We start from the raw sequence: 22,813 nt of genomic DNA on the forward strand, positions 1-22,813 counted from the left end.
GGTGCATGAAATGGAGAAAAATGGCGGATCATGTGCAGGTAAGCAGAGGTTTCATGTTTTTGTAACCGACAGTTTATCCAGGAGCCTGAGAATGAGTGTAAACGCGGATTCGGGTGCTGTTTTCCCCGCACAGAGGCTGTGTGCGGCCGCTGCGTGCAGGAGGCGGCCGTGCGGGGCTGTCGGTGGTAAAAGAAAGGATGTGGCCGCCTGTGTTGACTTGTGGCCTGCTGTCATTGCTCGCTCGGGCTGGCTTGTTGCAGAGTTAGCTTGTGTTAGCTAAGAGGGTGATTCCAGGCTTCGAAACGAAAACAAAAGCCAGTGAGGCTCCGAGATGTACTCCGTATAGTCCACGGTGATCGTGTCAGTTAAAAGCACAGCATCTCCGGGATAACAGCGTCTTTTCGCGGCGTTTTATCTTGAAGTAAACAATAAAACATAGACGGTTCGGCCGCAGAATGCTAGCTGTCAGGCTAACACGAAGTGGTTAACCATGGGTTTGGCGCCAGTCAGAATCACAATATAGACATTACTTATGTTAGGAGCCAAGACTTGCACTTATTCTTTGGTGAATTGTGCCTACATATTTAAATATTCATTCGCAGTTTTGTTATGCTAAAGCTAGCCGAACCTTCTAGCAAGCTATGCTAACGTTAGCTGCAGCCCAGACGTCAACTTCTCCCGCCCGAGCCCGTTTGAAAACATGATGTGGTTTGTTTAACTGTTCCTCGGGTACAGCTGCTTCATTCCAATGGCTGCTGTCATCATGTTGGATTTATAAAGCAGTGAATTGAGGGCATAGGAGAATTTAAAACTGTGTTGTTTATGTGCGTAACTAAGCAGTGCTGTTTTGTTTAGCTAGCCTGTTTTAAGCTAGCTGCTCCGTGGTCCGGACTGGACACATGTTTAGGAGCCACTCAGAGAAGATGGTGCAGTGGTTGAAGTTTAACTACAATATCTCACTATGCTGCTAAAATGTCAACCTATTTACCGCAGGTCCTCTATTGTGGCCCAAAAAGAGGCCCTGTTGTTTTTGTTTAAGAGCTAACATCATGCATCATGTTATTGTTGCACAGCTAGCTTGTGATGTTTTGTAGCTTTGGATGCGGTAGCAGGCAGGGGATGATAGAGACCGTAATAATACTGCCAATAGACTTCAGTAAGCCAGTATGCTTTGTTATTTGAATTTGAGTCCATAGAAATTAAAGCTGAATTTATTACAAAATGAACAGAATGTCTGCCACGGTTTGAGAGAAAATAAAATAATAACCTTCAATTAAATGGAAAAATAAATCATTTTATGAGAACAAACGTAAGTGAAACGTGTGAGAAACTTCAGATACTTAAATCTTTTCAGAGGTATCATTGATCATATTATGAGATTCTGTCCTCACACAGTTATTATTACAGACTAAAACCGAAAACAAAGAACAGAAGCACAGACATAATGTGATTCCTTTAAATAACGGCATCCTCCATAATGACCTAAAATATGTTTTGCTGTGTTTTATTTAGAGATCACTTCCCCTCGATCCTGTTGTTGTGCTGTGAGCTTGTGGTGTTTTGTAGCTTTGGATTGGTAGCTAGCAAGGCATGGTACACACTTCCATAAAATCCCACATCAAGCAGTGTGCACGGTAGTTGAAGACACCTGGTAACAATTGAGATCATTAGCATCTTTAGCCTCCATGCTAACACACAGAGCAGCCGCACTGAGCTGTGCAGCGTGCAGGAGCTGCAGCAGCTCTGACATTGACACTCAGTGTCTTTGGATCTGATCCAAACAGGCTGTATTATATTGGTTTGTCACATGACGTTCACAGAGAGGATCGTGATCTGCTTGTAAAACACACTCTTGAAAAATGTCATAATTTTCGTCTGTTTCTATTTGAATCTTTTGCAGTTTTTTCATTACACTGAAAGTAGATAACATTCAAGAGAAGTTAGGAGCTGCAACTGAAGATAGTTTTTATTATTTCCTTTTAGATTGATGCAGATTACTCCTTCCACTAGTAGTTTCATAGTTTGTTCTGTAAAATGTAAAAAAAATGTTATAAAATGAAGTTAAGTGTAACTTTCCAAGGTCTGTCAAATTCTGTGTACAGTGATATATAAGAGATACAGGCTGGGACCAGTTTAAATTAGCTTAAAAATAACTTAAATATGAATCACATTTAAACTGTTTCTGATTAACTACTTATTTAATCGACCATCGTCCCTTTCTTTAATTTAACTGTGCTGAACTCCAGAATCACAAAGGGAGGGATAATTCTGGCTAAGTTTAATGTGTTGTCTCAGGGAACTTCTACTTAAGTGATTGTAAAAGTAAGTGATATGTAAATCTGCAGAACATTAGTCAGCATTTACTATAATAATTGACTTCTTTCATCAGTTGTTTATAAAGTGTAACTACAACAAAAAAAGTCACTGGCTGCAGCGTCTTGAACTTTGCTGTCTGTTCCTTTCAGCAGCGACGTGCAGACGAATCTTTGAGTCTTTCTTTTTATTTGTGCCAAAAAAGAGTCTTTAAACTTCAAACACAGAAAACAAAGTCATGTTTCAATGTATGTCAGCTTTTCAAGACGTGAGCCGAAACTACAACCTTTGTTTTTATTGAGTCTCATATAAGCTGAACAAGTCTGAGATGCTTGCACGTTGTAATGAATAAATCTGTAATACTGTTATTCAAACATGCTGCACTAAGTGTAGATGTAATTGTGCAACATGTAACTGTCAGATCATTAACAAATGCATCGTCAAAAAAGCCCAAAAGTATGTGACTAGCAATGTGATATTTTTGGAGAATAACATTTAATTAGCCCTTTTATTTTATCATTCTATCACTGTCCATGCCTCTATCTTCTCTGTCTCCTCTCCCTTTAATGTTGTAGTTACAGAGTTAAGCAGTAAAACTTTCTAAACTGTTGAACTGGTTAAAGCATGAATGATGTTTAAACCTTTGGACGTCGTAAGTCACATGGTGGGATTGTGAAGACACAAGCTCGGCCCAAACGTCCGGAGACGATGCTCACTGTTATCTCTGTGGATTTCTGTTGGTCAGTCAAAATAAGACTTATAAAGAGGAGATGTCAAAGTTAGTTATCCCCCATCCATTTAATGATTATCTGCCAATAACGACTTCTGATGGAAACTTGTGTTTATGTGAATAACACAGCTTTTATAATCTCCTTCAGGTCTCATTGCAGCTTGTCCGAGTTCCCTAAATAAGAAAGTCGAGTGTTTATTTTGTTCGTCTTTAAATCTTTTGCTCACATTAAACATTATAATATGACTGGCTTTTTACAGGCTGGGCTTTTGGCTTGGTTAGTGTGGTTGTCCTCAGACTCTTCTTCCAGCGGAGGCTTTTCCTTCTTCCTGTGAAACATGCAATATTTTTTTTTCTGACCTATTGACCAAAACGATTAATTGACTGGTCAACAGTAATAAACATGAAAATAAGAGTTAGCTGTTCCTTAAATGAATCGTATTTAAATAATATTCCTACCTCATCCTGCAGGTCGTTATGGATCAAACACGGTTTAAAAACAGCAAAGTTACGACGGCAGAGATCAAACTGTGAAATGAAACTGTTTCTGTCTGTGCAGAAAGTTTAACCGTATTCTCAAACTGTTCGACTGTGTCGTCACACAATTTCTTTTGATGTGTTATAACTTTCTGATGCAACTTACTCACTTTAAATTAAAAACTGCATATTAAAAGTTTGGGTCATCTGGAACAGCAGATGGCACGCGTGCAGGCTGAGCCTTTATCTGAGGCCAGCAGAGTCCCTGACATGATGTAACCGTGTGTCATACCTGCTGCAGATAGCACTGCTTACCTGTGAACACACTCTGCCCCAAAATCCCCTAAGAAGACCCCCACCTCTTCCCAAACCTCATCCTCCTAACCCAGACCTCTTTAACCTGGCGCTCCTCCATTTTGAATCATCGGAGCCTGGCATCTCACCGTGACTGTGCATGACTCAGCACTTCTCCTGCCTGCCACATGAACTTGATCTCTTCCATGTTTTGTTGGTAGAAGTCTCACAATCAGCCCTCAGTGTGCGCAGTTATTACCATGTTGATGTCTCGGGTTTTATTATGGGCCAAACATTCAAGTTAACACGTGCAAATAAATCGTGCAGTAGATTCATGTTCTGGATCCGTCGTTGGCACAAGTTGGATTCACCTGGTCACTCATTCTTCCTCGAAGTGATCTGGGATTTAAATTCTGTCCACTTTAGTTTGTTATTGGTGTTTGGATGGCCGTTTCATTCTGCTCCTTCGAGCGGTTACTAGATCTGGGCCGGTGAACCGCTAAACTGGTAACAACATGGGTGAGGAACACAGTTTAAATGGAGTGTGATCTGTTAGCCAGCAGCGACCACTGAGCTGTCAGCTGATGAAGCCAACAACAGTGTCGGCCTGCAGGGAAGAGACGTGTTCGACAGCATGGAGTCATTTTAATCTAGAGTTTCTGCAGGCTCGTTTCACTCTGTCGAGTTCTGTGTCAGTGTCGAGTTGTGTTGAAGCGTCTCCTGTGTGTTTATCGTTGATGTTCATCATTTTAAAGGCCCATCTAGAGATGAGCAATGCAGTGTCGTGCTGTGGTCTGTGTCACAGGTTTACTGTACCTTCTCTTCACCCTCCTCATTATTAAAACTAATCTGCTCTGCTGTGTCATTACCTGAACACTGCTGGAGATAGTTGGGCTGCCACGTAAAACTTTGACACGAACGTCACAAAACTTTAATTTGCAGCTGTTTGGTCGCAGTGATATGATCCATCTGATTTGGGGAGAACGTGCAGTCCTCTCTGTTGCTGGAAGTTTTTGTGTGTTTCTCTGCGTAAAAGACGAGTCTGTCGCTCACTGATAAGCCCTGTGTCTTCCACCTCTCTGTGTTATCAGGGCCTTGCCCAGCTGGAGATCCTGTGTAAGCAGCTGTACGAAACCACCGACACCGCCGTCCGACACCAGGCAGAGAAAGCTCTGGTGGAGTTCACCAACAGCCCCGACTGTCTCAGCAAATGTCAGCTACTGCTGGAGAGAGGCAGTGTGAGTACTGCCGGACACACAGACACGGAGGTGGAGTCAGTTCAACGTGTGATTTAAGTTAAAGAAGCAAAACATTCAATGATGCATTCAGTGTTTTCATTAAGTCAAAGCACGTTTAACAGACGAATGGATCAAATGTTAAAGTACTTAAAACTGTTTCCTTCTCACATTCAGTGGATTGACAGTAAAAGATACCATAAAAAGAAATACATCCAGACACCTGAACTTTTATTACCTGCTCAGTTTAAGTGAATTGGAAATCTGTAAATATCAACGTGTGGACCTTATGAGGACCTTTTGTTTATTCTGTGGCACCAAAAGCTTGTTTCATACACTTCTTAGCAAATGAAAAGCTCGGTGGCGAAAGGTCCTGAACATAAAAACACGGCATTCAAACCTTTCAGTTTGTTAAACGTTGGGGAAAAACGTTCCTCCCACAGGCCGCTGCCAGGGATGGTTTCTGCATGTTCTGGTTCAAGATGATCAAAGACATAAGCTGTCATAGTAAGAGCGTTAACTGTTGTTGCTTTCAAAGATAAGGCTTCTTGTGTTCTTATCATGTGCCGTGAATATCTTGATGAACACATGCAGGCTGCAGGAAAGAACCCACACTGGCCGTGGGAAAACGTTGAATGAATCTAAAATCATTCTAACAAGAACATGACTCACATCACCTCTAAAGATAAACATTTGAAACACTTTCACAATCAGCAGAAATGTTCACGTGGGCTCTGGTTGGCCGTTTTGTGAAGGTTTAATTAGTTTGTAATGTTTTAATTATCAGTTTTCATCATGTGATTTCAGTTTTTTCAGTAGAATTGTTTGTTGTGCTTTTTGTTGCTCAGAAAGATGTCACAGAAACAAACTGAGCCTGATGTTTCACTGTCTTTCCCCTCTCTCGTCACAGTCATCGTATTCGCAGCTGCTTGCAGCCACCTGTTTATCTAAACTGGTATCTCGAACCAGCAACCCTCTACCGCTCGAGCAACGCATCGACATCCGTGAGTACTCGTCCTCGGAGCTGCTGTCAGAGTTTGTCTGAGACAGAATTTAAAGTCGGCTTTCTGTTGTTCATATTTTCTTATTTCTCTTTACATTGACTTAAATAAAAAACACAGGCTTACACACCTTCCAACACCTGGATAACTGTTGTACAGAAGAACTGATGTTAATCTAACACAACACTTCGGCTTGGTTACAACATGAGACAAGGAGCGACAGGGACACCAAGCATACACACACTGTTACTGTGTCTGTTTGAACAGAACACCTGATGTCGTGATCACTGCACATCATTACATTAAAGGAAATAAGTACCTGGTCTTTTTTATTACATATGTGAGGAGTGGCCTGCAGTGCAATGAGCTCTCAAACACAACGTTGTTATGGTATCTGTACACTCTCGTGTAATCCAATAAAATCCCTGTGACTGTATTTCCCCTTCGTGTGAAGTGAAGTCTTTGAGGTGTGTTGCTCGGCTGTCATGAACTTGTTCTTGTTTTGTGATTTTCAGGGAACTATGTGTTGAATTATTTGGCCACGCGGCCGAAGTTAGCGGCGTTTGTGACGCAGGCTCTGATCCAGCTGTACGCCCGGATCACCAAACTCGGCTGGTTCGACTGTCAGAAGGACGACTACGTCTTCAGGAACGTCATCGCGGATGTGACGCGCTTCCTGCAGGTCCCTGTGTGTTTCTTATCATTCATTCTTTTATAACACACAGCAGTATTTTCAATGTGTGTGTGTGTAACACTTGCTGTGTGTGTTTACAGGACAGTGTGGAGCACTGCATCATAGGCGTCACCATCCTGTCGCAGCTGACCAATGAGATCAATCAGGTACTTTGTCCTCCTCTGTCTCTTCTCTCCGCGCGTCATGTTTAACACGTTTTAACTCTTCTGTCCGTCTCCTCCTCAGGCGGACACGACGCATCCTCTGACCAAACATAGGAAGATCGCTTCGTCGTTCAGAGATTCGTCCCTCTTCGACATTTTCACGCTTTCCTGCAACCTCCTCAAACAGGTACGACTGCTTTGACAGAGAGTGAAACAGGAAGAGGATTAAAACATTCTGACTATCAGCTGTTAGAGCAGGATAACTTCCCTGAGTGAAGTCTCACAGAGAAGACAGTAAACCACCTGACTCACATTCACACGCCCTCACAGACACACAGGGTGGCTGCTTCCTTTCACCTTCAAAATAAAAGTCTGATGATTAAACCAAATGAACACTGATTATAACTATCAGCAGGTTTCTAATAAACTCTCTCACACATGTTCTGTATTCAAACTGTCACATTAGACTCAAGAAAACTTATTTTGATAATGAAATGAAGTCAAAGGTTTTCTGTGACATTTTGTCCTCCTGACAGATGAACAGATGGAGCCACACAAACAGCAGATAGGGCTTTCGAGCTTTGAGACCTGTCTGGAAGTCTTATCTCCGCGTGTCCTTTGTAAACAGAAATTGTACCTCCTGAGAGCGTCTGAATGTGTGGTTGTGTTTGTTTCAGGCTTCGGGGAAGAACCTGAACCTGAACGATGAGTCTCAGCACGGCCTGCTCATGCAGCTGCTCAAACTCAGCTACAACTGTCTCAACTACGACTTTATAGGAACTTCCACAGACGAGTCGTCGGACGACCTCTGCACCGTGCAGATCCCCACGTCATGGAGATCAGGTAGCTGTGAACAGGCTCTCACAACGTGTTCGAGTTTGTCGTTTGAGAATGTGTCGGTTTCAGTCAGACGTGTCCTCTGGAGAGAGAGAGCTGTCGGGACAGGCAGCAGGATTTCATCATTTCTGTTTGCTCAATCTTTGCATGAAAAGTGACTTCAAAGATTAAAGTTAATCTCAAGTTAAATATCATGTTCAGTAGTTTGATGTTTCGGTCTCTTTAGAGTCTCTAAATCTGTCAGACACAGAATGTGGTGCGTAAAGTTTCCCTCTGACAAGTGTCATGAAGTGGAAAGTACCTCAAACATGTGTTTTAGCAAAGTGCTTGAATAAACTTGACTTTATATTTACATTCCAACAATAAGCACCTTTTATAATATCACATGTACGAACATATAAAGGAAGATTTGAGTAACGACACGAGAGGAAAGCTGCCTGCAGAATAAAACCATGTGCTCTCCTCTCCCTGCGAGACAGACGGCTAAAGAGTGCAGCTCTGGTTTAGCTGCAGGTCTTTAATCTGCGCTCACAGCCGGTTGTGAATCTTAAATTAACTTCTTCAGGATAAAAAAAATATTGATATCGAGCAGAAAAGACAGAAACTCTGTGGATGTTTGTCACAGTAAACTGAACGTCTTAGACATAAATAAAGACATGATCAGCATTTCAGTCCTTTAATGTCTAAACCAATAACCAAAATGGCTGCCAGGTTCATCTATAATGTTTCTGTTGTTTGCAGCCGTGTCCTCACTGTCAGTAAAAGCTTTGTTTCTCTCTTGCAGCGTTTCTTGATTCCTCCACCCTGCAGCTCTTTTTCAATTTATATCATTCCATCCCTCCGTCCCTGTCCCCTTTGGTAAGTGAGATACTCTGAATATAATTACGATGTATGCACACCAACCCGTCCTGTGTGGCACTGATATCGTCTTCTGTATTTCTGTGCAGGTGTTGTCATGTCTAGTCCAGATAGCCTCGGTCCGGCGTTCTCTCTTCAACAACGCAGAGCGAGCAAAGTTTCTGTCTCACTTGGTGGACGGGGTGAAGAGGATACTAGCAAACCCACAGGTCTGATACACACCTCCATCACACTCTCGCATTCCTCCTGCTCTGCGTCACCTGCCAGGTGTGTTGACGCCTTAAATGTTTTATTTCAGTGTTTGCCAGATCCGAATAACTACCACGAGTTCTGTCGTCTGCTGGCGAGGCTGAAGAGTAACTACCAGCTGGGGGAGCTGGTCAAAGTAGAAAACTACCCGGAGGTTATTCGTCTCATAGCGAACTTCACCGTCACCAGTCTGCAGGTGAGTGTCACCTGTTAGTTAGGTGTTCTTTGTGATGTTTGCACACAGCCTTTCGGCCTGTGAGCCCTGAGACGATGTTCTGATTACAGACAGCCTCATGAACATTTTCGTTGGTCTTGTTTTGGGGTTGAAGTTTGAATCATTTCTGTTTCTGTCAGCACTGGGAGTTTGCCCCCAACAGTGTTCACTACCTGCTGAGTCTGTGGCAGCGTCTGGCAGCGTCGGTCCCCTACGTCAAAGCCACCGAGCCTCACCTGCTGGAGACCTACACTCCCGAGGTCACCAAGGCCTACATCACATCGCGGCTCGAGTCTGTCCACGTCATCCTCAGGTAAGATCTGCTCTCCTGGACCACCATCGCTAATTCACAGATCATCGACCACTCGTGGTTAGACACGTCAGAGCTGCAAGATGTTTTGTCTTGAGGATCTTACAACAGTATGTAGTTACTGTGTATCTGAACAATGCAGGTTTGCAACTGTTTTATAAGGAAGAACTTGCATGTCATATTTTCATTGTAGACTTCCAGAACATTCAGACTCTTAAGTTGTGAAACTGAATCTTTAACCTCCACAGAGACGGTTTAGAAGACCCTCTGGATGACGCCGGCCTCGTTCAGCAGCAGTTGGACCAGCTATCCACCATCGGGAGGTGTGAGTATGAGAAGACGTGCGCTCTGCTGGTCCAGCTGTTCGACCAAGCGGCTCAGACGTACCAGGAGCTGCTGCAGTCCACCAACTCGAGCGCTGCTGACATCACTGTGCAGGAGGGTACGGGTAAAGATTTACCCTGGCCGTGCGGTTTCTCAGTGTCTCACTGAACTTTGATTCTGTTTCCACAATGATCTTTGTTTGTTTAAAGGACGTTTAAATGTGACACTGACGTGCTCCTCCGTGTGCAGGTCGGTTGACATGGTTGGTTTATATCATCGGGGCGGTCATCGGTGGACGGGTGTCGTTTGCGAGTACGGATGAGCAGGACGCCATGGACGGAGAGTTAGTCTGTCGGTAAGAATCAGAAATGCGTTATGAATCCGTTCCCCCGCGGAGAAGTCAGAAACGTGAAAGTTGTGAAAATGCAAACTTAGAAATGTGTTTCTTTAGAAATGTTTTGCAGTTTACTGTATTAGTTTGGTTTATTTGTTAAAGCAAAATCTTCAAATGCAAAATAACATGGTGGGACGGCAGCCTGAAAAGGTCTGCCTTTTATATTTTATTATCATATAATTAAAGCAAATTTACCAACATGCTCGAGGGTCAGGTTCTCACCTGTGACCTGCTTTCACTGAAGCCTGACTCTTCTGCATCGAATCCAAAGATAGTTTGACGTGCGTCTCCCCAGACATGCTGCCAACACACTTCAGAAAAGTAAAACAAATCAGCTGCAATTACCTCCGATTGGATAACTCTTTTCTGTTTTGCAATTATTTCAGGTAAAGTTACCTGTGTTCAACATGTATGAGCTTTAACTCAAACATGATCTGCCCAGTGTCAATCGCAGAAAGTCAAAACATTGAAACCCAACACGTGTTTTTGTGATGTTGTTGAGACGCAAACCCATCAGTGCTTAAGTATCAGTATCAGCCCTTAAAGGACCATAACTGATTACCTTGGGTTTAGGAAACCAAATTAAAGACGTGATCTTTAACTTTAGATAGTAATCAAACTAATTAATGTTACATGTTTTTAATATTCCTGCATTTGCTTATCCTACGTTAGGCACAAGACTGAATTGACTTTTTTAATTCCTAAATATATTTTCATGTGTTCTTGATTTCATGCAATGAGTTTATCAGAGTTCATTTGTAGCTGAAGAACTTTCCAAGTCATTAACTTATAATAGAAACAGTAGAGGAACCAAAACGTTGCCCTGTGGGACTCCACATGTTCTAGGTGTCTCTACAATGATTCTGTAACACGGCCAGAACAGGACTTAAGAAGATAGATAGCTGGGTCTATATATTCAAGCTAGCATTGGATGTATGTACAGTTATATGTTGTGGCTATAACCGTGTGTGTGTGCGCTGCTCTCAGGGTGCTCCAGCTGATGAATCTGACCGACTCTCGGCTCGCTCAGGCTGGAAACGAGCGGCTGGAGCTGGCCATGCTCAGCTTCTTTGAACAGTTCAGAAAGATCTACATCGGCGACCAGGTGCAGAAATCATCAAAGGTAAACACAACTTCTACTCATGCTGCTGTTAGCTGTGTTACATTAACCCTGGCCTGGCTTCACACCCTGCTGCCCCCCTCCCTCCCTGTAACCCTGCTCTGCTGCTGTTAGCGGGGGGCCAGGTTGGTGGGAGTGAGCAGGTCTTTTGTCCTGAGCTTGGTGCTGCTGACTGCAGCTCTTCTTTAGAAACACACACCATGTTTTACTGTTGTGTTAGTGAGACGTGGTGTGTAGTGCACTGCTTCCTGCTGACTGACCTCGTGTGTTCTCTTTGTTTGGGCCAGAAACTGCAAAATGTGAACGTCCCAGATAAGTGGTTGAATATAGAGATGTAGTTTGCCCCTCTGGTCTGGTGTTAGCTCCCCCACCCTTCAGATAGCTTCATAACCTCGCAGTCATCACTGAAATATACTCCAGTGTTAGATGTGTTTTCTTCTGTAGTTAAAAAGTATACGTTGTCTAAGGGCCTGTTTCCACTTGGAGCTACTCAACCTGAACTTTAGCTACAGCTCAGGAGAAGATCCCACGTTAACGCTCCAGGTACTCTCAGGGTGCTACAGCTCATTTAGAAGCAACGCAGCCATCCATACATTTCCTACCTGCCTGATGGGAGGTATAACCCCGCCCTGGAAACTAAGTACAGTGGAAACACTGCCCAACAGAAAATGTACAGGGCTTTAACGTTTCAGGTCTTAGAGAGCAGGTTAAGTTTCTGTCGTGGAAATCAGCCACCAGAAACAGAACAATACGCAGCATTAGAGGAGCTGTTAGTGCAGTAGTCGTCTCTGTGTTGTAGTTTTTATAAGGGCCCCGTTTCCTGTCAGCTTAACCCTCAAAGCGAGGCCCCTCCACTCTCCTCATGCTTCATGAGTTTCTGCCTCGCTGAGTCCCACACTGGAAGCTCCGGTTTGTCCAGCTCCTCTTCATCGCCTCCATCAGTTCAAGCTGATGGAGTCCTCTGATTGTTTCCAGGGATGATAGAAAGTCACGACTTACACCCTCTAGATACGATGTAAAGATGAATGTTTCACTGTGGAGTCTAAGAGTTAAAGGGAAACTTGATGGACAGGTGATGTGATGGCTGGCCAAACCAACATGTCCCGAGCCTCTTTATCACATGTGGAAATGTGTGTGTGTGTTCACATGAATAAACTGTGTGTGTTTGTGTCGATTGCAGCTTTACAGACGACTATCAGAGGTTCTGGGGTTGAACGACGAGACGATGGTTCTCAGTGTCTTTATAGGGAAAATGTGAGTAACAGACTTCAGTTTGTATTCGTACTCACGGCTGATGAAGCACGTGGGTCTTACTTCAAACGTGACATGTTTCCTGTGTTTCAGCATCACAAACTTGAAGTACTGGGGCCAGTGTGAACCAATCACCTCCAAGACACTCCAACTACTGAACGACCTCTCGTTAGGATATCCTTCATGAGCGAGTCTGCGTATACGCGTGTGTGCGTGTGTGTGCGTGTGTGTGTGCGTGTGTGTGTGTGTGTGTGTGTGTGTGTGTGTGTGTGTGTGTGTGTGTGCGCGTGCGTGCGTGCGTGCGTGCGTGCGTGCGTGCGTGCGTGCGTGCGTGCGTGCGTGCGTGCGTGCGTGCGTGCGTACGATACTTGTGCTCTGTGTAAACCTAGTTAGACGACTGTTTGTTTTCTCCTTGACTTCCTGTTGGTTCACGTACAGCAGCGTGAGGAAGCTGGTGAAGCTCAGTGCTGTTCAGTTCATGTTGAATAACCACACAGTGAGTTCACACATCGCACGCTCAACACCTGTGTGACTGTATAAACATGTACCTGTACCTGTGATAATGACTTTAACGGTAACATCCTGTGTGTGTCAGAGCGAGCACTTCTCCTTCCTGGGAGTGAACAACCAGTCCAACCTGAGCGACATGAGGTGTCGGACCACCTTCTACACTGCACTGGGGCGCCTGCTAATGGTCGACCTGGGTAATTACACACAGGCCGTTGTTTCATCTCTACAGAAAGCTGCTTTCAAGGGCTGTTATTGTGATATGTTATTTATATTATTAAAGGTATTTATGTCTGATTTTATAAGAAACTGATTTCAGTCAATAATAATGATTGACTGAAAGTCCAGCGCAGCCATCCTGAGTTTCCCTTGGGATCAATAAAGTATCTATTAAGTCGAGTGTTCTGTAAGTTTATAAATGTGTTCTACTTAAAGAAAGGATGAAAACTACACAGAAACGACGTCTGTCGGCTCTGTGAGGCTGCCACGAGCACGTGTGACCTTTGTTTTAATGTCTATAATCACAAAGGTGTAACTGACGCTGTGTGTGTGTGTGTGTGTGTGTGTGTGTGTGTGTGTGTGTGTGTGTGTGTGTGTGTGTGTGTGCAGGCGAGGACGAGGACCAGTTTGAACAGTTCATGCTCCCTTTAACGGCTGCGTTTGAAACTGTGGCTCAGATGCTGAGTACGAACACCTTCAACGAGCAGGAAGCAAAGGTGACCAACACACACACACACACACACACACACACACACTAAAGTCCTACATGTTGTAAGTCTTCATGGATTTTAAACCAGACCTGCAGTGGTGGAAACATGCTGACGGTTAAGCAGCTGCATTAAAGGCTCTTTAGTAATTAATTCCTTGTGGTTTCAGTTTCTTTCAGTTTTTATTCTGTGTCAGGATTCTGTTCTGATCGTCTTATTTGTTGAGGCTTTCTTTCACCTGGAGAAGCAGCTTGTAGACCAGAGCTGCTCTGCAGCATCACAGCGCTTCATTGTGATGCTGTTTTCATGATTAGAGGCAGTTTGAAGGTTTTGTTCTGACCGTTCTCTTCTTCTGCTGTTTCCTGCAGAGGACTTTGGTGGGTCTGGTCCGAGACCTGCGAGGGATCGCGTTCGCCTTCAACGCCAAGACGAGCTTCATGATGCTCTTTGACTGGATGTATCCTGTTAGGACGTAGTCTGTCATGAAACCATGAGATATCAGTGAACTTAAATAATATGTATCATTCATTAAAATCTCTGAGTAGTTTCCTGAACGCAGCCTGCAGATATCCGGCCTACATGCCCATCCTGCAGAGAGCCATCGAGCTGTGGTACCACGACCCAGCATGCACCACTCCTGTCCTCAAACTGATGGCTGAGCTGGTTCACAACAGGTAAACGTGGTCGGTGATGCAGCTTCTGAGTCTGCAGAGGAAGACCGAGAAAGTGAGGGTTTACTTCAGCTTTCAGGGAGGACAGGAGAAACTTCACACAGATATAAAGTCAGAGTCAGGCTGGTCAGGAACAGGTCCAGACTTCAGCTTGTCAGTCACCAAGGCCAGCAGTCATCGTCATAATTCTCTGATGTTACGAGATTATTATCCCGTCTTTAGACTAACTTGTTTTGTTTTGTCCGTAGATCTCAGAGGTTACAGTTCGACGTGTCGTCACCAAACGGCATCCTGCTGTTCAGAGAAACCAGCAAGATGATCACAACATACGGTACTTTCACTCCAAACCTGCTTCTGCCTTTATTTTATACCTGTGATGTTCTGAGAGCCAAAGTGTTGAACAGGATGAGAGACAGGAGAGAAAAACACGACTGATCACAACTTTTTTTATGTAAAACTATGAAAAAAGGATTCCGATTAATCAATAATGAAAATATATTGCAGCTCTAAACCCGACTCGTCTTCCTTCCTGCAGGGAATCGAATCCTGACGCTGGGCGAGGTCCCGAAGGACCAGGTGTACGGGGTGAAGCTGAAGGGCGTCAGCGTGTGTTTCGCCATGCTGAAGGCCGTGCTCAGCGGGAACTACGTCAACTTCGGGGTCTTCCGTCTGTACGGCGACGACGCTCTGGACAACGCCTTACAGACCTTCATCAAACTGCTGCTGTCCATCCCGCACAGCGACCTGCTCGTACGTTCATCTCTGTTTGTCTTCAGAGTGTGAAGTTTCCTCTGATGTTCTGGAACCTTTATTCATCTCACAGTTCAAGTAGCTCTCAAACACTTATCATCCAGCGTATGTGTTTGCAGATTTTAACACCCACCTCACACCCGCAAGAGAAATGTGGGATCTTTGAGTTTTCCTGCCAGTACAGAAATCCTTTCCCTTGTTTTCCTCACAGTTTAGTCCAGTGACCACACACACACCATCGCACTGCTCTGAGCACATGTTGTTCAATATAAATGTCCTGCCTGAGCGCTGACACGCTAACCGTCTCGTCCTGTCTCTGCAGGACTATCCGAAGCTCAGCCAGTCGTTCTACTCTCTGCTGGAGGTGTTGACGCAGGACCACATGAACTTCATCGCCAGTCTGGAGCCACACGTCGTCATGTACATCCTGTCGTCGATATCAGAGGGGCTCACGGCGCTCGGTAAAGCACTCGCAGGTCACAGCAGAGGATTCAGAGAGAGCACACGAGCACAGACGTTAATGTGTGTGTGTGTGTGTGTGTCTGTGTGTCTGTGTGTCTGTGTGTCTGTGTGTCTGTGTGTGTGTGTGTGTGTGTGTGTGTGTGTGTGTGTGTGTGTGTGTGTGTGTGTGTGTTTCAGATACGATGGTGTGCACAGGCTGCTGCTCCAGTCTGGACCACATCGTCACCTACCTGTTCAAGCAGCTGTCGCGCTCCACAAAGAAGCGTCCCACTCCGATGGCAACAGACGACCGCTTCCTGCACATCATGCAGCAGCACCCCGAGATGATCCAGCAGGTCAGAGATCAGCTCCTCTACATGCATGTTGCATTCATGGGCACGTGCATGTTACGTACAGTGACATACATGTTGCATTCAGGAACATGTTGTGAACTTGTTGGTGTGATTCTGTGCAGATGCTGTCCACTGTGTTGAACATCATCATCTTCGAGGACTGTAGGAACCAGTGGTCGATGTCTCGACCTCTGTTAGGCCTCATCCTGCTCAACGAGAAGGTAAACGCAGACACACACCATGTTAACCTCACTGATACCATTCTGGATGTGTGTTTAAATCATATATATGTGTGTGTGTGTGTGTGTGTGTGTGTGTGTGTGTGTGTCCTGCAGTATTTTGCTGACCTGAGGAACAGCATCGTAAACAGCCAGCCCCCGGAGAAGCAGCAAGCCATGCACTTATGTTTCGAGAACTTGATGGAGGGAATAGAGAGAAATCTACTAACAAAGAACCGGGACAGGTGAGTCTCACGTGTATATTTATGGTGATTTACCTTGAGCTTCATTTAGCTCAGAAAACAAGTGTGTCATGTTTAGTGTCTATAAAGACTCCTGCTTCGATCATTGTTCATACACATGCTAACAACATGCTGCAACGAGGCGCTCCTCTGACGGTCCTGTTTCCCAAATCAGGACGTTTTCTTCTCACATGAATTTTCCCAGTCGGGGAGCTTATTTTTCCCATTAATCCAACAGCACTTGAATGCAGCGTTAGTGATTGGTAAATATCAGACACAACTAATAAGGGCGGGGGCTATCACAGATGTGTCACTTTATTTGTAATATGTGCCGATATGAAAAGTTTTTAGAGAACGTGCAACAAGATCAGATATTAGCATGCTAGCATTAGCTTTGTTTGTTAGCTACACAACAGCTACACCTGGCTGCTGGTGGCTGAAAATGTTCAGTGACAACTAATCTATCTGTAGCACCGTGTTTATGAGGAGCAACCTGTTTGTGATGATAACCCCCTCCTCCCTGTCTCCCCCCTGTGTCCCCCCTTCCTCTCTCCGTCTCCCCCCTGTGTCCCCCCCTCCTCCCTGTCTCCCCCCTGTGTCCCCCCCTCCTCCCTGTCTCCCCCCTGTGTCCCCCCTTCCTCTCCCTGTCTCCCCCCTGTGTCCCCCCTTCCTCTCCCTGTCTCCCCCCTGTGTCCCCCCTTCCTCTCCCTGTCTCCCCCCTCCCTGCAGATTCACCCAGAACCTGTCTGTGTTCAGGAGGGAAGTCAACGACAGCATGAAGAACTCGACATACGGCGTCAACAGCAACGACATGATGAGCTGACATTCCACACAGACGAGTCTTACCCAGCCGCAGACAGAGCTCCCCCCCCCCTCGCTCCCCCACAGCCTCCCTCCCTCCCCCCTCTCTGCATCAGCCTCCCTCTCCCCCCTCCCTCCCTGGGCCCGGATGCCTGGGGATCATCTCCTCCTCCCCCCGACACGACGTACCCTCCCTCCTTTTTGATATAAACATATATAAATATATACAGATCTATTTTAAAGCGATGGTCTGACTCGTCCGAGCAGTGGAGGGGTCAGGAGGTCAAAGTTTGGGGTGGGGGGGTCGCATGTGTAAGCACTCTAAATCACTCACAGAGGAAGGAGAGAGTGCTGTGGAGGTAAATGAGGTGAGGAAGGGGACGAACGCCGGTAATCGTAGTAATCCGCTTCTGCCTGCCTTGTATAGAAAAACACACAAAAACCAAGTGTACATTTCTTTTCGTAACATTTTGAACAATGTTTATAATGATCGAATTTAAAAACACAAAGATGAGTTGAGGAAAAACAAAAAACTAAACAAAAAACGGTGTGATTGAGCTTTTTACAGTGTAGTGAGTTAGTGCAACTGTCTGTCTGCGTGGGGAGCGAGCTCTCCACACGAGAGGGGGAGGACGGGTGAGGTGTGGAGGGTGGGGGTGAGTGTGGGGGGGGTGCAGGGTGGCCACAGGAGCACTTAGGCTGCAGAGTCGTCACAGGAAGAAGAGGTACACACACTAAAAGGAAGGGAGAGGCAGAGCATCCATGTTGTACATTTTAAACAAGTCTCTGGTTGAAGTGATGTAAATAGCCACGCCCCCTGACGGACAGAGATTAAAGGACGGAGATTAAAGGGACAATTCTGCTGTTTGTTCAACCTTATTCTCCTAAATGAGTCTGATAAACCTGGGCCCTATTTTTATATATTTTCTAAATGACTGAAAAGTGTGTGAGTGTCTCCAGTAGATGTGTTCATCCTGCAGCAGTGAAACAGGCTGTGATGGCTGCAACATAATCCTCGATGGGTCAAAGGTCGTCCACTAAAAGTTCTTGTTGTTTCCACTGACAGGCTCAGATTGTTCTTCTAAGTGTGTGACAACATGACAGAAAGGATCCCTACAGAGATAGACCTTTTTGTTACAGAGGAAGATGATTGTTTTAACCACACACAGACGTTACAGGAGCTGCCGATCTACCTCTGCCTCGATTAGTAAGTTTGTTTGTGTTATTGTGTGACTTTCGAGTTTTAATTGGTTAGTTTGAATCTGTACAATATTTGTGCAACACACAATACACAAAAAAACTAGCGAGGTTTGTGTTATTCATAGTAAAATCAGTGTTTTTCTGAATGGAGTCTGGTGTGTGTGCAGAGAGCGATGTAACGTCTGTGTGTGGTTAAAACAATCATCTTCCTCTGTAACAAAAAGGTCTATCTCTGTAGGGATCCTTTCTGTCATGTTGTCACACACTTAGAAGAACAATCTGAGCCTGTCAGTGGAAACAACAAGAACTTTAAGTGGACGACCTTTGACCCATCGAGGATTATGTTGCAGCCATCACAGCCTGTTTCACTGCTGCAGGATGAACACATCTACTGGAGACGTTCAGACTGTTTGTTCCTTCTACAAATATTCAATATCGTTCATCCCTTAAATTCTGTCAGGTTTTCTCTCTTCAGATTGGTCATGTCTTAGAGCGTGATCCTGTTTAGACTTAATTTAACATTCCTTTGGAAGCAGAAGCCCTCCTGCATCCTAAATAACACTCAAAAGATCACTGCAATAAAAATCGTCACATTCAGAAGCAGGAAATATATAGTTTATCAGAATAGTCCCTTTTTTTTAGTTCCAGCTTTAAATTGAAGTTTTTCTTTTTTCGATTTGAGCTTGAGAAACATCAGAATATCTCTTCACGTCGTCCTTCCTGCTCTGTCTTTCTCCTCGAAGCAAAGCGACACGCGAGACGGCTGCGTCCCGTCTTCGTGCGCGCTCACACGTGCTTGTTCCCCCGCGATGATCGACGTGTAAGCAACATGGTCACGGCTACATTTTCCCCTCTGGTAGGCTGGGTGCAGTTTCCACCATTTTGTTTACACTCTGGATTCCTCGGACCAGGTTTTGGGACTGCCCCCCCTTTTTAGGTCCTGCAGTGGAGTCTGTTTGGTGTGTGTGTTGTCTGTGTGTGTGTGTGTGTGTGTGTGTGTGTGTGTGTGTGGGTGGAGTGGCTCTCTGTTGCCTGGTGTGTGTGTGTGTGTGTGTGTGTGTGTGCGCGCGCGCGCGCGTGTGTGTGTGTGTGTGTGTGGCGTCTCATGGTGCTGCGAGGCCGAGGTCTGTGCCACCTGACAGGAGAAACTCTGAGGATGTTGGTCGTCGGAGCTCCGCTGAAGGATCATGACTCAAAATATCTGAAGAAGAAGAAGGATGGCGCAGCGACCTCTCGGGGAGTCAGAACAGTGTACAAAGAGAAGCCGGGTGGAGTCTTTAGCAACTTGTGTTCCTCTCTACGATGTTGCTGCTAACTGTTTGTGACAACTAGCTCATTTCTAACACGTCAGCACTCATGGATGTTCATGGAGTTTCTCAGTTTTTGGTTTGTGTCCTGATGTGAATGTGTTGGGTCCATAGAGTGAGTAGCTGTTTGAGTTGTTTGGATGTCTGCTACATATAGTGTAAGCATTGTGACTGCAAATAAACCTCATTGATTTTTACATCCTGCTCTTCTCAGTTTGTTTGAGTTAAAGGAGCGATCACTCCGAACAGGTTTAAATATACAACGTGTACGATTCATCATAAGACGGCTCTGGAAAAACAAGAGAGGCCTCTGCACAGTTTTTCTCTGGTTTTCCTACTTATAGGTTCGCTTTCCTTTTCCGACTGTTTGCTTCATCTGAGCGTCGAGTTTGTTTCTTCTTCTTTGGATTTTCACTTCTTGTTGAAGTTGTATCTGTAGTCATCCATCTTTTCTTTGTTTGTTCAGCCATAGTAGATTACTGTTTACTCGCAACACTTGCAGAGAGCGGAGAAGCAGCCGCTTAGCTCCGCCTACCCTCTCTGGCAGACCAACCACTGCTGGCTGATGGAAAACGCGTCACTAACTGGGCGCCGCCACAGACACCCAGCCCATAATAATACTATATACTGCAAATGCAAAGGCTTTCATCAGAGTGCCATAGGCTCAGTCACCATGTGTTACCTCATTCAGAGAGAGAGAGAGACTTAGACATTTATTTACATGAACATCTTCAGATTGTTACTTTGAACAACAGAATATTAATGTTTCTCAGGTCAGTGTTTGCTGAATAACCTGGTTTTGAATGACGGCTCTCATGCACATGCTCTGTACGCTCTCCTTCAGCCCGTCACAGTGCTGCTGGTGACGTGAGGCCGTTCTCGGAGCAGCCATGTATTCACATTCAAATCACTGAAGTATTTCACTCGGCGGTGTCTCAAATTAAACTTGAAACCATATTTAAATCAGTCATTTTTATCTTTCAGTCATCAGAAAAGTTTCTTGTCATGTCTGAATATTTTTCTGTGACGGTGAGAACAAATGACATGAAATCCTCTGATGATGAGACACACTGGGACACTCGTCTGTAAAATGCAGCTGACCTTTATTAGTCATCCCTCACTTACGGGCATCAAATGCAGCTTGTGTGTTTGTACAAAATAAACAAACCTTTTATGATTGGCACAAGAAAACTTTACAGTAAATACAAAACGTGTTGAAGCGTCCAGACGGGGAAGAAGATGTTTGACAGACGGCTTGAATCTGTCTTCAGTATAAACAAAAACATTATGGATGTTTTAATAAAACTTAAACATGACTTTTAATTGTTAAATTTAAATAAAAAAACATGTGTTCTTTGTGGAAGGACGTCCTGGTGATGGTACGCTGATGGGCTCTCCAACTGGTTTAACTGGAGGTTAACTCTTTGCACTCTTGGACATGAACACGCCGTTGTTGTAGCCTTCTCTGTTTCGGGCGATTTCCACAGCAAAGAACTGAACTCTGGTGGCTGAAAACAGGAAGGAATACACATTAATTTATTTTAATCTTATTTAAAATAATTGCACTGTGAGATAAAAACTGACCGAATATCGTGTTCTCCTCGGTGTAGTCCTTCTCACAGTCTAAACGCAGCAGAGTGCCGTAGTTAAAGTCCTCGACGAGGCCTTCAAACTGGGTACAGAACGGACGCCACGTCTGCACACACACGTCAGAGTTCCACAATTTAATATAGGTTCGACTTCTTAACCAGAAAAGTAGGTTGTGTTTAAAGTTCACTCTCACCTCTTTGGCCTGGTCAGACTTCAGGTCGTCGGCTTTCAGCAGTTTGATGTCGAGCTCTTTGAACGTTTCTCTGAATGCTTCGTAGATTTTATCGTCCAGTTTTGTCAACTTCAGGAACTTTGGATCGACGGATGAGATGAGCTGCGGACGGAAGAACGAGTTCACGTTCAGCATTAATGGTACTGACTAATGACTGCTGTGTCCAACACTGTTCTCGAGTTAACATTACTAGAGACGAGTAACAAGCATTTGACCAAAGTCAGTCATGTTGTTGAAAAATGGCGACATATTTAACCTGAAGGAGCATGTTTGTTTGTTTGTTTGTTTGTTTGTTGGTTTGTGTGCAGCTGAAAGGCCAAACAATGAGCTGATGTCTGTCTTACATTGAAGTAAACTTCTGCATGGTTGTAGGCCTTCATCGCCCACATGGCTTCTAGCCGAGGCTGAAAGAAATAAACAAAGGTCAAAGGTTATAAGTATGGTACTGTGCCCATGCATGCTTGGAGACTGTCTCTGCAACATCATGTTCACACTGCACTTTGACAGCTAGCTACATGCACATTTGACTTTTTATGGGGGAGCTATAAAAACATGATGGACTGCAGATGTTAAAAAATCCACTTACATCATTTCCGTAAGCTTCTGCTGGCAGAGACAGCGCATGTGCAGCCGCCGACGCTCCCTCCACCCCCTGTGGACCCAAAACACACACATTTCAACCACAGCAGAAACTACAATTTCAGTAGTAGTCTGAAATATGTGGTCTGACAGTGAATAGGAAGCATGTATAGACAGTCTGAAGGAGGTTATTATAATATTAGACACATGGAGGGGGTCTGTACAGAATCTAAGACCACATCTCACATATAATTAACTACTCCTGTTGTCTGGGCATGATATAAGATAGTACAACTACTAAACTGTGATCTCATGGCAGCATTGAAGAGCCATGTCATGTCGGAGTTCAGTGTTTATCTACAGAACTGTTCCCACACGTGTTTTCTACTCGGCTAGCTTACATAGCATTAGCAAAGTTAGCTAACTTTACTGCCACAGTGAAGGATTTGACTTGAATGTAATTCTTTCTCAGACGTTAGACACACTTCGGTTAGGTGGTTCACTAATGTAAACCCTAAAAGACATTAAATATACACATTAGTTCACATTATGAGTCCTACCAGAGAGGCCAGTCCATTATCTGACGCCATTTCTCTCAAACAAAGATCGTCTATTGTGAGATGACTGATGAATGATTTGGGCTTTAACTTTGCGCGTGCGCTTTGCAGTAATATTTTGTCTCCCTACAACGGAGGTAAATAAGTTATTCTTCATGAATATACCTCATATCAATATCTACATATTAAATATGACATTATTATTAATGTTTAT

General features: G+C 44.5%; 2 protein-coding genes across 5 annotated transcripts; one reads left to right on the forward strand and one right to left on the reverse strand.

Annotated features, from left to right (window-relative positions):
• Nucleotides 1-17,766, forward strand: xpo7 (exportin 7). 4 transcript variants are annotated; one of them, XM_069673429.1, is made up of 28 exons: nucleotides 1-38; nucleotides 4,906-5,052; nucleotides 5,960-6,053; nucleotides 6,566-6,738; nucleotides 6,825-6,890; nucleotides 6,970-7,074; nucleotides 7,565-7,730; nucleotides 8,509-8,582; nucleotides 8,672-8,791; nucleotides 8,881-9,027; nucleotides 9,186-9,358; nucleotides 9,604-9,803; nucleotides 9,929-10,034; nucleotides 11,061-11,196; nucleotides 12,374-12,447; nucleotides 12,538-12,618; nucleotides 12,877-12,940; nucleotides 13,040-13,148; nucleotides 13,561-13,667; nucleotides 14,027-14,115; nucleotides 14,225-14,332; nucleotides 14,578-14,660; nucleotides 14,865-15,079; nucleotides 15,402-15,540; nucleotides 15,719-15,876; nucleotides 15,996-16,094; nucleotides 16,209-16,336; nucleotides 17,063-17,766. In XM_069673429.1, the coding sequence occupies exons 1-28, from the start codon at nucleotides 6-8 to the stop codon at nucleotides 17,154-17,156; spliced, it is 3,288 nt and encodes a 1,095-aa protein (XP_069529530.1). In that variant the 5' UTR covers nucleotides 1-5; the 3' UTR covers nucleotides 17,157-17,766. The 4 variants fall into 4 exon arrangements, with proteins under 4 accessions (XP_069529530.1, XP_069529531.1, XP_069529532.1 ...); XM_069673430.1 differs by having other exon boundaries at nucleotides 9,604-9,797; XM_069673431.1 differs by having other exon boundaries at nucleotides 6,566-6,732.
• Nucleotides 17,767-20,351: 2,585 nt separating this feature from the next.
• pbdc1 (polysaccharide biosynthesis domain containing 1) lies at nucleotides 20,352-22,642 on the reverse strand. The gene is made up of 6 exons (XM_069673433.1): nucleotides 22,603-22,642; nucleotides 22,050-22,115; nucleotides 21,808-21,867; nucleotides 21,425-21,565; nucleotides 21,226-21,337; nucleotides 20,352-21,149 (listed from the first exon to the last, which is right to left on the reverse strand). Exons 1-6 carry the CDS (start codon nucleotides 22,630-22,632, stop codon nucleotides 21,058-21,060), a joined length of 501 nt encoding a protein of 166 aa, XP_069529534.1. The 5' UTR covers nucleotides 22,633-22,642; the 3' UTR covers nucleotides 20,352-21,057.
• Between the last annotated feature and the right edge of the window lie 171 nt (nucleotides 22,643-22,813).

The sequence above is a fragment of the Semicossyphus pulcher genome, unplaced genomic scaffold (assembly GCF_022749685.1).
Source record: "Semicossyphus pulcher isolate SPU_LCO1_2020_fin unplaced genomic scaffold, fSemPul1.0.p SCAF_22, whole genome shotgun sequence".
Taxonomy (NCBI): domain Eukaryota; kingdom Metazoa; phylum Chordata; class Actinopteri; order Labriformes; family Labridae; genus Semicossyphus; species Semicossyphus pulcher.